The sequence below is a fragment of the Geospiza fortis genome, unplaced genomic scaffold (assembly GCF_000277835.1).
Source record: "Geospiza fortis unplaced genomic scaffold, GeoFor_1.0 scaffold353, whole genome shotgun sequence".
Taxonomy (NCBI): domain Eukaryota; kingdom Metazoa; phylum Chordata; class Aves; order Passeriformes; family Thraupidae; genus Geospiza; species Geospiza fortis.
In genome coordinates this window covers 1,247,400-1,265,015 of record NW_005054473.1, presented here as the reverse complement: position 1 = coordinate 1,265,015, position 17,616 = coordinate 1,247,400, and the positions used below count along the sequence as shown (strand labels likewise).

Genomic DNA, 17,616 nt, shown 5'->3' with positions numbered 1-17,616 from the left:
TGTCCTGGCTGCTACCATGTGGCTGTCTCAGCACACTTGATCAGACAGGCAGCTCTGACCTGTTGGGGATGCATGAATGGCATCTTGGCCTGGCAGCAGCTGCACAGTGCCTGGTGCCAAACAGCTCCAAGCAGAGCTGGCCTGATGCAGGCTGGCATGCCAGGGGGCAGGGTTTGCTGCCATTGTGCCTCCTGTCCTCATCTGTCAGTCTCCTGGAGAGCAGCCTGGGTCCCTTTGTTGTCACATGATGTCCCTGGAGAGGAGGGGCCTGGTTTTAACCTGTTTCATCCAAAATTGTGATGTGCCTCAGAAAAGCCTGTCCACCCTGCTTGCGCTGCTGCATCGAGTGATTCTAATGTGAGCAGGAGGTCTTGGCTGAGTCCCAAAACCCTGCCAGGGACTGTCACCAAGCCCAGGAACATCCCTGGCTCCAGAGGGGATGCGTTGATCTTTGTGGTGACCCACTGGCCTGCATCCCAGCAGTGCCTAGCCAAACAGGGCTGAGGCAAGGGGGCCCAGCAGTGTTTTCCCCCTTTCCACAAGTTGTTATTTCAGCTGTTGGAGCCTTGGCAGGGCTGATAAACACCCTGCAGGTGCTGTTTGCAAATACCTTCTCTATGAAATACCCCTGTGCCCTGGCTCGGGGTTCCTTTGCTGCCTGCCCCCCACCCTCACGCCTCTTCCCCAGGCCCCTGGGACAGGCACTGCATACATGGACCCTTGTACTTGCCTCCCTCCTAACCCACCGGTTAACAGAGGCTGCTTTTCTGTGGGTGTAGAAGCCAGCAGCAGAGTTCAGCCTCAGCCATCGTGCTCCAGTCCTCCAGGGCCACTTCTTAACCTGGAGAAGCTGTGGGTTATTTGTGTTGCTCTTGGCAGGCACACCCAGGCCCTCCAAAATGCATGGAGGTGTGGGGCATGGGCTAGCCTGTGCTGTTTGTGTTGGACCCAGCATGCTAGGAATTAATTCAATTCAGCTGCTAATTGCTTCAGAAGTGTGGGGCTGTGTCAAACAGATGCATGATAGGGACAGCAAGCATGGCTGGGGAGGAAAGCTGGGCCCATGCTGTTTTTGCTCAGCACTCTCAGGACTTTGGTATCTCACCTCTCCTGGCTGCACCAGCCCCAGCGAATCTGCAGGGAGTGGAGGTATTTGGGCTGTGACCCTGTTTCTCAGGAGCCTCAGTATGGAGATGTGATGCTCTTTTTCTGGTGGAGAGAGAGCAACCCCCTTCCCTACTGCGCATCATCTCTTCTAGGATGGAGAGAACTGGTGGGCAAGAGGCTTTCCCAGCCCCAAATCCCCGTGCTAAGCCCTGCTGATTCTTCCTGCATTGGCTCACCCAGGTTTGCTCTCATTTTTGTTTGTAAGTTCCACAGTGCTCACACTGATGGGAGTGGAGGATTTTGCGCCACAGAAGGGCTTCTCCCTTGCTCAAGCATGAGCTGATTCCCTCCATTCCCGTCCTTCCACTGTACCTGGTCCCTGCCACAGCTTCAGTGCTGGGGTGGTGGTGGAGTTCACTCACCTTGATATGAGCACAGCTGATAGGGCAAGGAGGAGTGGATAGGCCTTGAAAGCACCACCCTGTGTGTTGTACAGAGCATTTCTGGGACCTCCAGACATGCTAGCATCCAAACCCTGGAAGCTGGCTGTGGGCTGCTCAGCATTTACCTTTGCAGGCTGGACACACCACCATTCCCCTCTGAGCAGGTCAGCTTCACCACTATTTCCTGCAGCATCAGCTGTCCATCCAGGTGGGAGGGGATGTCCTTTCCCAGAGCTGGGTGGGATCTAGGGCAGGAGGAGGTGCTACCAGGTGCTATCCTGGCCTTGGAGGAGGCTACCAACCCTACCACCATCTTTCATTCAGCCATGACCATGCTGCTAACTCAAGGCATGTTGACCCCAGGGCAGTGTGCAGGGAGAGGGCTCTGTGCCAGGTCAAGGACTGAAACCCCAGGCAGACTCAGGTCTCTGGGGTGGGCATGGTCCCTTGGTCTTCATGCCTCTGAGATTTAGCATTGACTGTTGCTTTTGAGCCGCTATGGGCTAAACCAGGATGCCTGTCCTGTGGCTTCATCCCTCCTGGATGTTTAGCCCTGCCTGGCTTGCTGCCCCACTGGCCTGCATCCTGTCATCCTACCTGTGCCCTCTCCCACCCTTCTCTCCCTGCCCCTGCTTTCCTTCAGTAATTGTCCTTTAAAAGTCCAAACACCTATTGTCCAAATGGGGATTAAGCACCATCTGTACAAACTTTGAGGCCATTTTCAGTGACTGGAAGCAAGCAGATGACTCAGAGAGGTATTGTGGCACAGATCATCAGTGACCCTGGCTGAGCCAGAGGATCTCAGTGGAGCAGCCCTGTTAACCCAGGCACCTCCCGGCAGACTTTTAAGGCTCATGGCAGAGCAGCCAGCAGCAGTTTTCAGAGTGCTGTGGGATCCCCCCTGATTTGTGAGCTGTTTCCAAACAGCCATCCCTCATGGCACAGCTGTAGTCCATCTAGTCCTACTGTTTAGACCCTGAGATCTGGTTTGGAGTGGTGCTGGTGAGAAGGTGATGCAATATGTGGGCTTCATGGCAGAGCACTCAGGCTGGAAGGTCCATGGTTAGTGTGGGATCTCCCAAGACCTTCATGCTGTGATCCTTTTTCTCAAAATGGTGACCAAAGATTGGTGAAGGTAGCCCTGGAAGAAGGTGACAGCATCCACTGATGGATGTCGGGAGATGTCTCTCATGGGAGCAGAAAAGTTGTGCTCAAGTCCCTTCTCTCCACACCACCTCACCTGCCTTGTACATGACATGTTTCTGTAGCCCCTTGGGACTGCGATGGCATCCAAACTGAGGACATGGTAGTAGTGCATGGGAGGCAGAGGACCAGGCTGCTGGCTGTGGTGGCCCAGCAGTGAGGAGCACTTGGTCAAAGTAGGATAAGCAGCAGGATGTTTTGCAGGCAAAAGCAAAACCCTGCTTTAGCAAAGTCCAGCAAAAACCCCCTTTGATCCTGTGTCCTGAAGGAAGTTAGGTGAAACAAAACAGATTAAGGTTGGGAAGACTGAGTGGATTAAATGTTTTGAAGGATTTGAGATGATTTAGCTGATCCCATGGTTACAGGAGGTGGATCTAGGTCCTGAGGAGTGCAGGCACAACTAAGCCCAAGGAACTGAACAGGGATCCCTGGGTGCTGGATGTGAGGATAAGGAGTGAAATTCTCCTGTTTTTGTTTGTAGGGAAACTGTAGCTTACAACTTTTTCCCTTTGTTTGCTGTGTTTGTTATTCTCCAGCTCCACCACGGCTTGTTTGTAGCTTGCCCGAACTCTGCTGATTTGCAAGATGTGATGCTGGAGCATCTTTGAGCTCAGATCCAACAGCAAGGATGAGGCAGGCCTGGACTTCCGGTGATGGCAGTGGTGTGGGAGGAGCATCAGGAAAATCTTCCTCATTTGGGAGTGTTTTGCTCAGCTCCTCATGGTGCTGTCCATGCTCACTGCATTGGCATGGCAAACTGGTGTGATATATACTGGGGATGTGCATGTATCTGAATATCATATCCTGTGCACAGCTCAGTGCCTTCACATCCTGAGAGGTGATGGCTGGGACAAGAAACAAGTAGGTCTCAACAAGGAGCTGTGATTAAGACAGCTTTACCACAAGTGAGGCCTAGACAGATACAATAGGGCCAGAAGTTAGCAAAACTATTAGGCAGAGTTTAAGTAAAATTATCTGAAGACAGTGCTAAGACAACTAAGATTTTGCTTGGCTTAACACACAAAACAGAGGAGAAAAGGAGAAGAAAGAATTTCCCCAGTGAAAGTCTCAGCTGGTTCAATTTCTAGTGACAGTCAAAGAGTTAAAGTGATATGTTGGGAGTTATGAGTGTTTATCTAAAAGAAAAGTAGCAGGTGAAAGGGATAAAATAACACAGTTTGTACAGCAATGCAATATGTTTGAATTATCCAGGGATCAGAATAGGAATTTGGAAGGTAATATTGGATAGAAGGAAATGAGAGATGGAGACAGAAATAGGATGTGGCAAAACCAGCTTGAGGTGGCTTTCCCATTGGTTAGTGCAAAGGAAAAAAAAGGGGTTGGTATCATTAGGACCATTGTGAAATTTGTCTGTTAGAAGGGCTTTTTATTATACTTTTAGAGTTAAGCTCAGGGTCTCTGCTCTATCAGGATGCAGAACAGACCCTCCTGAGCTGGGTTTGGCTTGAAAAACATGTGCAGAGTCTCTTACTGTGCTCAGAACATCCCTGAACAGTCCTTGTTCTCAGATGACCTGTGGAACACCCAGTGCCATTCCTGACTGAGTGCTGCATCCTTTGCTTCCTCCTCAGTGTGCTGTGAGTGCTCAGCCCCATGGCAGAATTGGGTTCCTCCCAAATCTCCGGTGGCTGAGCACTTCTTCAGCAGTGCTGAAACAACTGCTTTCCATCTGCCCAACCAGGTGCTTCTGCTCTTGCCTCCATAGTACGAGGAGGTTTTCTTCATGGGGAAGCATGTGGGCGAAAGAGTGCTGGCACCACGGGAAGATGCATGGGATGCAGCTGGGAAAGTGCTCTGCTAGGAGAGATTGGGCACTTCCAAAGGGCTGCTCTTAAACTGTGGCAGAGCCATGCAGGAGGATTTAAAATAAGTGTATCCCACTGCCCTCACTCTTAATTGCCTTCTACAACCTTGTCTTCACCTGCTTTTCAGGCACCATCCCCACTACCCCAGAGATCAACTTTTCCTGGGCTGTTTGCTTGATTCTGGGACGTTTCCAGCTCATGCTGGCTGAGAAACTCCGAGAGTGCTTGGGGGAGTTGCAACACCTCCACCATTGCCTTTGCCTGGAGCCTTCTGCCTGGATAGCTCTGAAATCTCTCCCTCTTCAGCCACATCTTCATCCTCACCTCTGCTCCCCTAAATGGTATGTTGTTGCCTCCAGCATCTTCATCTGACAAAGCCCTTGGATGGCAGCTCACAGCCGTGATGTTGGAAGATGCTTTCCTATTCCATAAGTGCCTTTTCTTATCATGGCACTTATAATTTTGCACTTTGGCACTCACCAAGGAGACCAGGCCTGTGTTCCAACCTTTGTGAGGTTTACAGGTACAGTGACAGACACCAGCCTTCTCTAACCAAGAGAAGGTAAAACTAAACATCTAAGGAGAATGAGTAATTGATGCCTTGACTTCCTGAATCTGCAGGCTCCCCAGAGCAGGGGCTCCAAGGTCACCATAACCCCAGCGACATTTCTTATCAGCCTGACATTTCCTAGCTATGTCACATGGAAAACTGAGATGATAAAGTGACTTTATTGAGAAAAAATGTCACAAAGGACTGATTTAATTTGCATCTAACTCAGCTCTGAGGCCCTCCCAGATATGCTAGGTTTCTTGATGGAAATTAAATGGTGGCATATTTTTCAGCTGGTCAGGTAGCAGAGTACTCACCCCAGGCCAGGTCTCAGATGAGCTATCTGCAGGGCTTCCACTGCTGCTTCTTTACTTTGGTTGTTCTGCCTTTTCCCATGGTCATCTCAAAGTTCACTGTTCTTCACCGCATCCTGGAGGTCTGGTCTGTCCCACTCTTCCCTTGTGGTCCCAGACCCCTTGAGAGTGTAATCGTTCTGCAAGGTTGTCCAGAGAAGCTGTGGCTGTCCCATCTCTGGAAATGTTCAAAGCTAGGTTGGATGGGGCTTGGAGCAACTTGGTCTAGTGCAAGGTGTCCCTGCCATGGCAGGCAGTGGAACTGGATGAGCTTTAAGGTCTCTTCCTTCCCAAACCACAGTGATTCTGTGATCTTCATGGTTTCCTTGAAAGTAGCTGCAGGCAGACCATCACTTTGTATTGGTCTCATAGAGGTTGTCTGTGCAAGGTCTGTTACCCCTGGTAATTCTGAGATGCCACATGAATACTGATGTTCCTTTTTATTTTTCCTCCAGAGTTCCATGTTTTTTCACACTTCAAATTAAGCTACATAGTAACTACAGTGCCTAGACCCTCTGCTCTGTTCTGAACATATTCTGTATTTCTGTGGTCATTCTTGTACATCTTGTTTTACAGCCAAGGCCTCTATAACCCTGATACATTAAATTTTCTGCAACAACTTCCTTCCTGGACAGTAGCTTAACAAGAAATTCTGAAGTACAACAGGATGCCTGGACTGTCTTTTTTCAGAAGCAGCCTGAAAACTCCCTTTTGAAAGTTCTAATTCTTGGGTTCACGAGCTATTTGCTGATAAACTTCTATACACCATCTTCCTGTCCTTCAGAAAAGTGGAGACTTTGAGGCTACAAATTTGATGACGTCAGGTGCTGCTCTCCTGGGTGTCTTTGGTGGAAGCTGCAGATAAGAGGGAAGATGCAGCAGCACTTCTGGTTCCTACATCCTTTCCTGGCCACAGCAATTTTTCTGACAGTTCCTTGGCATGTTGTGGGGTCGTGCATCTCTTGTATCTTAACCAGCAAAACAATGATGTACATGAAGGTAGTTGAAATGATCTTGCAGACCAAAGGATGGGAGCTGGAGAAGTTGATGGCTTCTCAGATTATGCTGTAGGGAAGAAGTCACAGTCCATTGTGCTCTGACTTTGTGAGCAAACAGCAGGTACATTGTTCTGGCAGTGGTTTATGTAGCTCTATGAGATCACTTATGGGCACCTAGGGATGATAAGATAGGTGAGAGGTGATCAGCCATCATAGTTTCAGTTCCTATACTATAGCATAGTCACCAATGAAGACAGATTACCTACCTGCTGGCTGGCTGCTTTGCCACCCTGCTTGATAGTCTTCCTTTGGAAAGGGCTTGAGGTGGTGGTGAGACTTTCTCATGGGCTGTGTTTGGCTACCCCCAGCTCAGGAAGCCGAGACACCTGAAGATATAGGCTATTGCATTTTCCCACCTCTTCTTATTAAGCCTTGCTGTAATAGCCTCACAACCATCTGGGTAAAGAATTTCTTCCTAACACCCAATCTAATCTCACGTCTTTTAGCTTAAAATAGTTTCCCATGGTCCCATCACTATCTGCCCATGTAAATTATGGGAGCAAAGCTGTGATAATGCAACAACTGTCCTAGACCAGAACCAAGAGGGACAAATAGGCTCAACAGCCACTGAGGGGTTTGGGGTGGGTTATTTTTTTGCACTGCTGAGCAAATGACTCTAATTAAGGCTTGCAATTTGTGATTTCATTTGTGGTGATGAAGAGCTGGAAGGAGAGGATCCTGGTGGATCATTTACATCCTTTGGACCAAACATCTAGCATTGAGGCGCTGCCAGAGCAGTCTGGGCATCCACAATGGTATGGAGCTCACCTAGGCAACACTCCTTGCACATGCACTTGAGAAAACTGATGGTCAGATCTGGGATTGGAGAAGGAATGTGTCGCCAGGTCTGGAAGCCAGCCTAGGAGAGATCATAGCTCCTGAGGACTTAACACAGGCACAAGGATGGGACTTGCATGTGGCTGCATCTCTGGATCCCTGGTAAGGAGCTTGGTGGCTTGGTGGCTGCAGAAACACCCTGGGCATACCTGTGAGGGATGAGAAGGGCAGAGCCCAATGCAGGTGCTGCTCGAGCTCCAGGTGTTAGTGTGGTCCAGCCTAAACGCTGTGAGGCAGGGCCTAATCCTCAGCCCAGCTCCTGCCCCTTTCTCCCCTCCACCCACACTGAGTGTTACAACTCAGTCCAAGGTAGGTTGCACAATTTATTTTCCTGTGCTTAAAGCAGGATTTTGGCAGTCAGGGTTGGGAGGCCTCTCTGAGGAGCGCTGGCTGGGTGCCCTCCTGTTGTCACGGTATCATGCTGCTGTCAAAGGCTCTGCTTCTGCTGGGTGTCTGTCCTTCAGCATGGCCTTGTGCTGCAGCCTAGTGCTGCTGAAGGACACACTGCATGGCCAAGGCAACACTGACATCTTCAGCAAGTGCAGGTGGAAGTGATGGTCACCCCAGTGTGGGTTCTCCTGTGCCAGACTGACGTGAGGCCCATCATGCCCAATTACAAGTGGCATGATGTGTGTGGTGTGGTAACTCTAAGGAGGACTGATCGTCTTCTTTACCTGCCCATGCAGTAAGACACCATTCTGTCCTTCAAGTATCTCTTTGGTAGTCCTAGACACTTCTTTCCTACTGTCTCCATCACCTTGCTTTCCTACAGCCAGCTGGTAAAGTCATGTGGATAAAGGGAGAGAAGGAGATGCAGGAGAATTACTGTGCTCATTGCTGAAGGAATATGCAAAGAGATTTGCTGTAATGTTCACTGATGGTGTGAGGGAGGGAAAGGATGTGAGTGCTAACTTATGCTCTGTCAGCATCATCAATGTCACCCATAGTGATTTAATTGCTTTGCAAGGAGCAGTGGGTGAGGCTGAACATGCCCAGGGAGAGAGAATGAGATAGTTGGGAGTGATGGAAGTGTCCTTGCTTAGTAAAGGGCATAAGTGTGATGTGGTTGAAACAGCTGGAGAAAAATACCAGCTCTGCACATGTGCTTGGCTGTGCTGGGCTTGGACTGGATCTGGGATGGAGAGTTGGGAAATGTGAAGCCCAGAGTTTCAGATAGCTGAAGCTGAAGGTACCTGACACCTAGGTGGATTTTCCAGTAGAAAAGGCAAAGAAAACAGAAGAAGCAGATCATGGTGGTAAAGTTGTGAGTTTGGGGGATGGGAAAAAAATAATGAATTTACCCTTTGGAGCAGGGTGGAGAGGACTTGATGTCCTATTTTTGCTATGATGATCTCGAGTTGGCAGTGGGACATCCAGGAAGGTTTATGAGGGGGAGGCTGGGTGGAGATGTCAGCCTGTGAGTTCTCAGAGGAGGGATGAGCTTACTAAGGAGAAGGTGTTGGGGGACTGAGGATGAGGACCTAGTGCTGGGCCTGTGGGGCTGGAATGGGGCTGAGCATGTGGCAGGATGCAGTGGTGGGGAGAGGCATAGTGTGATGTGGTCTGATGCATGTGGGATTCCGGGGAAGAAGTAGGTGGAGGGCCTTGGAAGGAAGAGGAGAACACAGATATCTTGCTCTATGGTTACAGAGAAGTTAGTGTCTCCATACACCTTGTTTCAGAAGAATGAGGCATCTTTTTTTCCACGGGAGGCCTTTCTGCAACAAGTTAAACTAACAACATATCCCTCAAGCCCTGCCACCACAGAGGCCAAAGGGAGAGAAGACATTGGTTTTACCATGAGCCTATGAAAAGGTGAGCTTTGAGAGCACACAAATGGAGAGCTACAGCTAAAGAAAGGAGACGAGGCAGGCTATACAGCTGGACCCAGCAGCAGCACCTGCTGAAGCAAGAAGCTCCAGACTGTAGGGAACAGTGTGAAAAGAATGCAGCTAATGCTTCTGCTTAGAGGAAGGACAAGGGACAAGCAAAATGCACTTTGTGGGCAGCTTGGAGCATACCTGGGTATCAGGCACTGCATCCACTCCAAATCCAGCAAACTGCATCACAGTGATGGAGGCAAAAGGCAGCAGGTCCCTGACTTGGCATCTATGGGCATTCTTGCCCTCTCCCAGCTCAAGTGCACCTCAAGCCCACTGGCAGGATGCTTCCAGCAGCACACAAGGTAGCTGTGGATCCTTGGCTGTGGGCAGGACAGGGGAGCACTGTTCTAAGCAGATGGATATTGATGCCCTTTCTACAGGAGGAAGTCACAGACTTACTGAGATCTAAAATAAGTCGCCTCTTAAGCCAGTGGTGTGTCAAGTGGTTAAGGCAGAAGCAGGCTATACTTCCACTGATGGGAAAGCAGGGATGCCGTTTGTGGTCCAAACACCAGCATCTCCAGAGGAGAGACTGGAGGAGGGACAAAGAGAGCTTTAGTGTTCTTTTTGCATTGTCAGGAGGCACCATGTGGGCACCTCTCTTCCCAGCTAAGGACTCTTGGGAGGAGACCAGCGACACCATGAGGTGTCTGCAGCACATTATGGTTTTACACAGCCCAGTGGAGCTGATTTCAGGACAGGAAAACCCCATGGCTTGTTTAGCACAAACTTATTATTTAATAGACAAAGTAAATATGAAAATGCATTTCTAAACCCCCCTGTGGTGTTGAAACTTAGTTATGAGAAGAACCAGAGCGCTGCAGAGCCAAACTAACCCTGGGTGGCATTTGCAGGGCTTAGCTTTCATTGCAGCCTGAAAAAATCCCATGTGCAGAGATTATCTCCATGCTGTTTTGAATTGTCTTGTTCAGATTTGGCCCTCATCCTAGATGGACAAGGAGCAGAAGACTTGGCCAATGGCCTGAGGTCTGTGACCTCCTCTGCATGAACTAGAAAGGGAAGAACTGTCTTACGGTATTTGAGGATTTGCAGCCTTGGGGGGCTGATGAGATGGAACCATGGGAGGCAAATCTTAGATTTCTCCCCCCCCCCCAGGGATTTCATGCTGTACTTAATGCCAACTGAGAGAGGCAAACCTTGCTCTGGTGAGGAGATCTCTGGTTTGCACTGAAATGGATCAACCCACAGTGCTCCACCTCAGGACCCACCTAGGGTATCCCTCCCCACCATCTGTCACATTTTGCTGGAGGTTTATTGGAACTGGTGCTGAGCAGGCAGGAGAGAGGCAGCTGGGCTGTGCTGGGGTTTACCCTAATGCAAACCTCCCTCACCCTGCACTGCTTCAAGTCAGTTGTCAGCAGATGGTGTCTGGAGACCTTCCAGTGACCACAGGCTCTCCTCCAGCCCATAGCTACCATGGCACAGATGGGATTTCACATATGCCTGTGCATTCCCCCAACCTCTTCCCTCTCAGAGAAGAGCAGGAAGACTGCAAGTTTTGCAGAGACCCCCTCCTTCACCTGGGAGGGTGATGGCCACAGCTCTGGGCTTTCCTGGACTATGCAGGGAGCTCACTCCTACACAGGAGGGCTCGGCAATGCTGAGCCTCACCTGTCGGCTTGAGGTGTCATTTTGAGGTTTTCCTCTGCTTCCCTTTTACTTCTTGACTCATATACCAGTGGGTAAGGGAGAGAGAAACTGGTTCACTTTCCACCTTCCCTCATAGTGTCCCTCTGCTTATTAGTTCTCCAAATATTTCATACTACAGCCCAACAGCAAGGACTCCGCACTAACCCAGGCCTAGGCAGAGGGAAGGCAGAGCAGGCAGGACAGCACCTTATCTTCATGGCAGTGTCCCAGGGAGAAGGACAGGACTGCTGGGGCCCTGTTGCACTAAATCTCTGTGATTTCAGGGCACACATCGCAGCATTCCTTTGGCTGAGTCCTTCTCTTGTGGCTTCCTAAGGGTGACACAGCAATAGGGGCAGAGCACTAGCATTCCTTCACCCCCAATTGCTCCACTTTATTCTTTTGCTTTTCCCAGCATTCATCAGGATAGGGACTGTCCCCCAGTGTCTTCCCGAGTGAGGAGAGTGGGCACATGGAGGAGAAAGAGGAGACCTGTTGTGGGATGCCTGTGAGGTGGGGGCAATTATGGGACAGAGGAGAAGAAATCAACTTGGTTTTTCTCCCATCAGCTCTCAGCTCCATTAAATGTCAGTGGATTGCAGGTATCACTGCCCTTCACTGTCTCCAGTGGAACCAGGTACTGGAGAAGAGATGGGAGAAGGGAGCATGGTGGGACCATTGTGTCCTCCAATAGCCCTAGGCAGCTACTGAGGAGCTTCTGTAAATCAGAGCAGTCCCTGGAGCTGCTCCAAAATCCATCCATTCCCAGGAGGCCTTTGAGCATCCCACAACAAGGGGGTGCAGGAGTGTCTCACATTGCCCTCATGAACTGATCACCCTGGCTGAGCTCCACATGGACTTAAATCTTGGAGGACAGTGCCAGCCTGTCACCACTTGCCTGTCCCTTGCCATGCACCTGGCTGCACAGGCTGGCTGTGCTCCTTCTCTTCCTGAGGCTTAGCCAGGCCAGTGGCACTCCAGGATGCTCAGCACATGCCTTTAAACAAACAAAAATAACTACAATAGAAGATTTCAAATGCTGTACTACCCTTGCCTTAAACACTTCTTGTCTGCAGCACTCCAAAAGCAGCAGGAGCCCATCCGACAGGAGCTGGCATCACACAGGTCCCCAGACAGCCAGAGAGCAAACACATCTGCCGGCACAGGATACCAAGGGGCTCTGGCTTCAGCAATACATACAGCAAAGCAGATAAAATAAAAAAAGCCAACAATGACCAGTTTTTTTAAACTTTAAATATTTTTTTCTTTAAAATCTGTTTTTCTCTGTGGTTCTGTCTCTGTAAAGAGCTGTGCTCTCCCTGCAGCATCTGGGTCACTTCCTCAGTCCTGGCTGTGGGGCAAGGGAGCAGCAGGGTCAGTTAAAGAGGATACAGGTGGGTGCCCTCCCCCATGCATCACCGGCATGTGTGGATCTCCACCACCCGATGGCAGGGTTTGCACTTGACGGAGCAGCACCAGTGGAATTTGCAGCTGCACCTTTCCACAACCTCCACTTCGTCCGTGTGAAAGCCACGGCCGCAACACATCAGCTCGCAGCCATCGATAGCCTTGGACGTCTTGTTGCACTGCCGCCCACTGGTGCCCAGGACCCCATTCTTGAGGTCGTGGTCACAGAAGTCAGGACTGGAGTCTAGGTAGACGAGGTCCTCGTCTGTATGTGGCTTGAACTGGGAGTTTTTGGGCACCAGCACTTTGGTGGATCCAATCTCACTCTGTTCGACCTCTGTGGCACCATCGAATTTCTCCTTCAGGATGTTGCCCACTTTGCGGAAGGGGGGCATGGCTTTCCAGCACGTCTTGAACTCACATGAGCCTGACACACCATGACACTTACATTCCACCCGCATGTTGTTCAGGATCGCCTGGAGGAACAGACCCAAGGAACAAGATGGGATGATCAGTGTGGGATGGACATAGCAGGGAGGGCGCAAAGGATAGGGCCTCGGAGGGCTGTGCAGAAAACACTGCTGGGTGGGTATGGGATTAAAAGAAGCCCAAATGGCTCAAGCCATGGCTGCAGAGCCTGGCTGGGATGCTGCAGAGCGGTGCCAGCTGCCTAGGTTCTCTCCTTGCCATTACCTTCCTCCCTGCCTCGTTGTTGTGGAGGTTCATTAATGCTCTGTTGGAAGAGGCCCCTTTGCTCCTCTCACGGATGTCAACGAAGGACTGCGAGAAGGCCACACCGTAGGCGATGTTATCGGAGCAGCCCGACCACTGGAAGCCTGAGGCAGAGAGCACAGATGAGACAGGTACTGCCACCCTGTAGTGCTTGAACTCTCCAGCCCTACTCTTCCTAAAATCCAGCTGGCCTGCCCTCTCTCTGTCTTGCTGCCTACTAGTATGCGCCACATGGGAACAGGGGAAGCTAGGGAGTGTGGCCCTGGGGAACACATGGACAAGATGTTTTCAGTCCAGTGGGTGATGCACTCAGGTGTCTTTCTGAGGCAGTCACGTGAACTAACCAGCATTTTGTTTTTTTTAAACTTTTCCCTCTTTTCTGGATGGGTTCAGAGAGTGGGTTTGAATTGCAGGTATTTTGGCTACTTTGCTATTCCATACAGCTGCAGCTGCTCCCTGTTCAAACACTCACCCTGTGGGCTGCCCCCCTGCACTGTGCGGTCACATCCACACTTGTCCAGCTCGCCACTGCTGCAGGCACGGGTCACAGCGAAGGCCACCCCTGCTGAAGAGATGGCATAGACGAACGCTGCCTCTCGTGTCCCTGCAATGGCACAAACCATGGTGGGAAAGGTGGCAGAAAGTCTGAGGCAACGTGAGCGGGAATTCTGGAGGCAATGCAGCCCGGTGGCCAAAGGCTCTTGGTGGACTGCCACATGCGTCTCTTCTCCCCTCTTAACTATGGTGTGGCACATAAACTCCCCTGAAAACCTGGTCTGAAAGACAGGTCTTGGCAAAACATGCTGTACAGAGCTATCAGGCTAAACCCTTTGCTCTGTCACTTCCTCCTAAGACAGAGGCAGCACATGCAGGACCCTCATTGTCCCCACCCCCGGGGATGCTGTTTGCTTAGTGCCAAGCCTGGACCTGACTCATCAGAGACCCCTGGGTGCTGGGAGATGTTTTGCAGAAGTGAGAGCCCATTCTTGCAATAGTGAAGAAGCTGGGAACTGCCCCATAACATTAAAAACATGAATGATGGATGAATGATAAAACCTGGCAATAGGAGAGACAGAGGCTGCACTGCTAATGTGGGCAGAGCTCTAGCTTATATGGAAGACAGTCTTGCCTTGTGCTTGCAGGGCAGCTCTGCCATGAAATCCTTCCTGCATCCAGAACAGATGGATGCAGGAAAGATTTCATGGCAGAGCTGCCCTGTCTGCTTTCCACATCCAGGAACATTTCCTGCAGCTGCAGATCCTTGCCATCCTCTTTCACAGGGCTGTGTAGCTCGCAATGCCTCCCAAACTACCCTGCAAAACCCTGTTCTGCTCCCAAAGCACCTCACAGAACCCCACTAGTGTCCAGGGTGCAGTGCAGTCCCAGTTTTTGTGTCTACCTATGTGGTGCCACATGGTTGAGAAAAACTTGTTTGGGAAGTTGGGCGCATTCCTGGGCATGAACACACAGAGTAGCAGGGGCAGGGATCAGCTTTAGCAACACACAATGCCCACTATCCTCTGAGGCTGGTTGAGGGCACAGACCCTCCATTTCTGAGCAAGGAGGGCTGGTATTTGGGGTGGTCCCATGTTTGGTACAGAGGGGCAATGGCTTGTGAGCAGGCATCGCTCAGCTTGCCAGTCAGAGAGAGGGCAGCTACTCTGGTGGTCGCATCCCAGACTTTGGTGGCCCAGTTGGCAGTGGCTGGGGAGGACCCAGCCAGTGTGGGACTGAACTGCCTCCAAGTTAATCGAGGTTAATAGTAGGATCATGTTGGTCGGTTTGTGCTGTGGCTGCCTAAAAAGAGACGACTTTTAGTTTCTGGTATTTCTGGTATTTCCAGTCCCTGAATCTTCACAAGAAGAGATCTTCACCCCTGCATTGAGGGGAGGAAAGTCAAAAAAGGAGCCAGGGGGATGCTTTGGTTTAGGGGTCCTGGGATGGGAGGTGAGACAGTGCTTGAGGGGAGGCAGAGATAGCACCTGAGGGGAGGCAAGGGATGCTTCAGTGATCTTAAGGGGTTGCAGAGGGGTTTTCCCCTCTGTATACTCACTCTACAGGATTACAGTCCAATGCTTCTTGGAAGTCAGGGTGCAGCTGGGGGCTGCCCTGGCCATATCCAACCCTGAAGGCTGATGGTGGGGGATGATGCTGCCACATGTTCTTCCCATGCCAGGCAGCACCAACCCATCCTCCTGACGGTGCCCCCATTGATACTCTGCTCAAGAGTGGCCATGTGCCAGCCTGGCAGCAGCCACTGCTTCAGCACTGCCCAGAAAGAGACTGAGTAAATGCACCCATGGCTTTATGGAGTGGAGCTCCTAGGTTTGGTGGGGAAGAGATGAGACCAGGGCGACTTTAGGACCTTTGTTCAAACTTGGCATGTCCTTGTCAATTGGTGTGGGAAAGGTTCAGGAGAGCTGAGGAGCAGCAGGAGTCTGAATATGCTGTACCCAACATACTGAACAGAGTCCCACTGAAGTGCACAGGGACCCATCCACCCCAAGATCCAACACTGGATGGGCCATTCCTGATGCTATACAGCCACTGGTTCAGGGGCAAGCAGGCAAAATCCCACCTGCAGTCCACCAGGCTGCTTTTATAGCCATTTCCCCAGCAGCATCACCCCAGACACGTCCTTCCAGCTCACCTTGTGTCACCACCTTGCCGAAGACAGGCAGGGTATCCAGTGTGGAGCAGTTCCAGCGGCGGTTGCGGAATTGGTACTGGCACTCCTCAATGGCCAGCTGGGCTCCGCGTCGCACCGAGTCCATCACCTCCAGGTTCCTCTTGCACATCTGCACCTGGCGCTGGATCAAGCCCTTCAGCTTCTCGCAGGTCTCCTCCTCAGAGATGCTCCCTACTGAAGACAGCTTTGCCAGGTACCTGCCAGGACACCAGCACAACAGGTTAGGAGGCAAAGGCTGGGGGAGCCCATATTCATCTGGGACCCATGTTCAGCCTTCCAGAAAGCAAGGAGACTGAACCTCTTACCCCCTCCATAGCTGAGACCTGCTGCCCATCTGGGTCACCTTTAAATGTACCATAGCAGTGACTCTGCAGGATGCATTTCTGGCTGACAGAGAACAAGCCCAAGCAAAAAGACCATCCCTCTGCAGCCTAGTTCCTATCTCTTGGAGAGTCCAGCTGTTGGCTCCCCTTTGCCTCTGTTGCCTGCAAGGAAGATATTTTCAGCACTGTCTGAATGTGCCTGGTCAGGTCTCCTGAGTATTGGCACATCCAAGTGCTACTAGGAAAAGCCAGAGGTCTCCAAAGTCAGCCAAAACAAGCAGAACAGGCACTTGGCTGCCAGCTCCATCTGCCACAGTGCTCCCACAGCGTGGCTGTGTGCTCATAACTGGCAAACATTGCCCCCCAAACCACTTCCCTCCTGGAGGCTGCTTTTAGCTGCCCCAGACCCCAACAGGCAGGGATGGCCTCTGGGAGCTGCCAGGTTTCCTGTCACTTGGGATTCAAGCAGGATTTGAAGCAAGGAAGCAGAATCAGGAGCCTACCAGGGCAAAATTGCACAGGCTGGGCACTTCCTCCACCAGCCCAGCTTGTGAATAGGGCAATGAGGTCTTTGCTGATCTGGAAAAGACTAGCCCTGTGTGGAGGGGACCATGTGTTCTGCTTTCCATAGCGCCATCCTCAGCAGTAAGAGTCACAGAGCTGCTCTTGGGTGTCAGTATTAGGGGAATGAGGGAGCAAACTCCTTGAAGAGCAAGCACCTCACTACCTCTCAGCATTTCCTTGTCCAGTGTGTGGGTATGATTGTCCCTGCTGCACATCCTAGTAACTCAACCTCCCACCCCTTGTTGTGCGTGGGCATGGTGTCCATGCTTGCCCATTTCCCAGTTCCATCCTCCTGCCCCAACCTCTGGAACACAGAAGGAGCTTAAGATAGTCCCAGTCAGATTTTCCAATGAGGCTGTGTGATAATTCAATATCCTCTACAACTATTAGTGACTGTGTCAGCAGGTGTGTAGATGAGACTCCTTCCTTCCTGTGGCTGCTGGTAGCCACTTCAGATGATGCTGCCATAGTGGAGCCCTGACCTGTTGTGGACATGGAGGGTCCCCTGCATGGGACAGGTGTAACTCATACTTGCATCCATCTACCAACCACACTGAGCTTTAGTGTCCTTGGGAATTGTCAGCATTGTCTCACACTGCTACCTCCTCTGCACCAAGAGCTGCAACTACTGAGCTTTTTGGAAACTTCATTCCTTGACTCTGCATTTCCCAGCCCTACAGAACTTGTGGGTTTGTTTGTGTGTTTTTTTAACTCCTCCTCCCAAGTTGCAACATCCTGCAAAGGATTTTTCTTTTGAAGCCCTGCTTGTCTCTGAGAAGTGACTGTGCAAAAGTGGCTCCTGCTCCCTGCCTGTTCCCATGTGTCCCAGGAGCCAGATCTGCTGACTTCAGCCACAAAATCAAGTTGTCACAGCCTCTTCCTCCCATTAACCCTGCCAGTCTGCCCCAGGAGGAGAAAACAAGATTTTCTCTTCTGTGCATCAGCAGAATTATTCACCAGCTTGGTTTTATGCTCACAACTGGGGGGGGGG

General features: G+C 51.0%; 1 protein-coding gene across 2 annotated transcripts in view; it reads right to left on the bottom strand.

Moving 5' to 3' along the window:
• Positions 1–11,936: 11,936 nt before the first annotated feature.
• The window catches only part of WNT4 (Wnt family member 4), a 13,269-nt gene continuing 7,589 nt past the window's right edge, over positions 11,937–17,616 (bottom strand). For both annotated transcript variants that reach the window (XM_014309981.2, XM_031062939.1), the window contains exons 2-5: positions 15,700–15,935; positions 13,522–13,653; positions 13,011–13,153; positions 11,937–12,793 (exon numbers count right to left, since the gene is read on the bottom strand). In XM_014309981.2, coding sequence (XP_014165456.1) covers positions 12,326–12,793; positions 13,011–13,153; positions 13,522–13,653; positions 15,700–15,847 — 891 coding nt within the window. In that variant the 5' untranslated portion in view covers positions 15,848–15,935 and the 3' untranslated portion in view covers positions 11,937–12,325. The remainder of the gene's footprint in view (positions 12,794–13,010; positions 13,154–13,521; positions 13,654–15,699; positions 15,936–17,616) is intronic.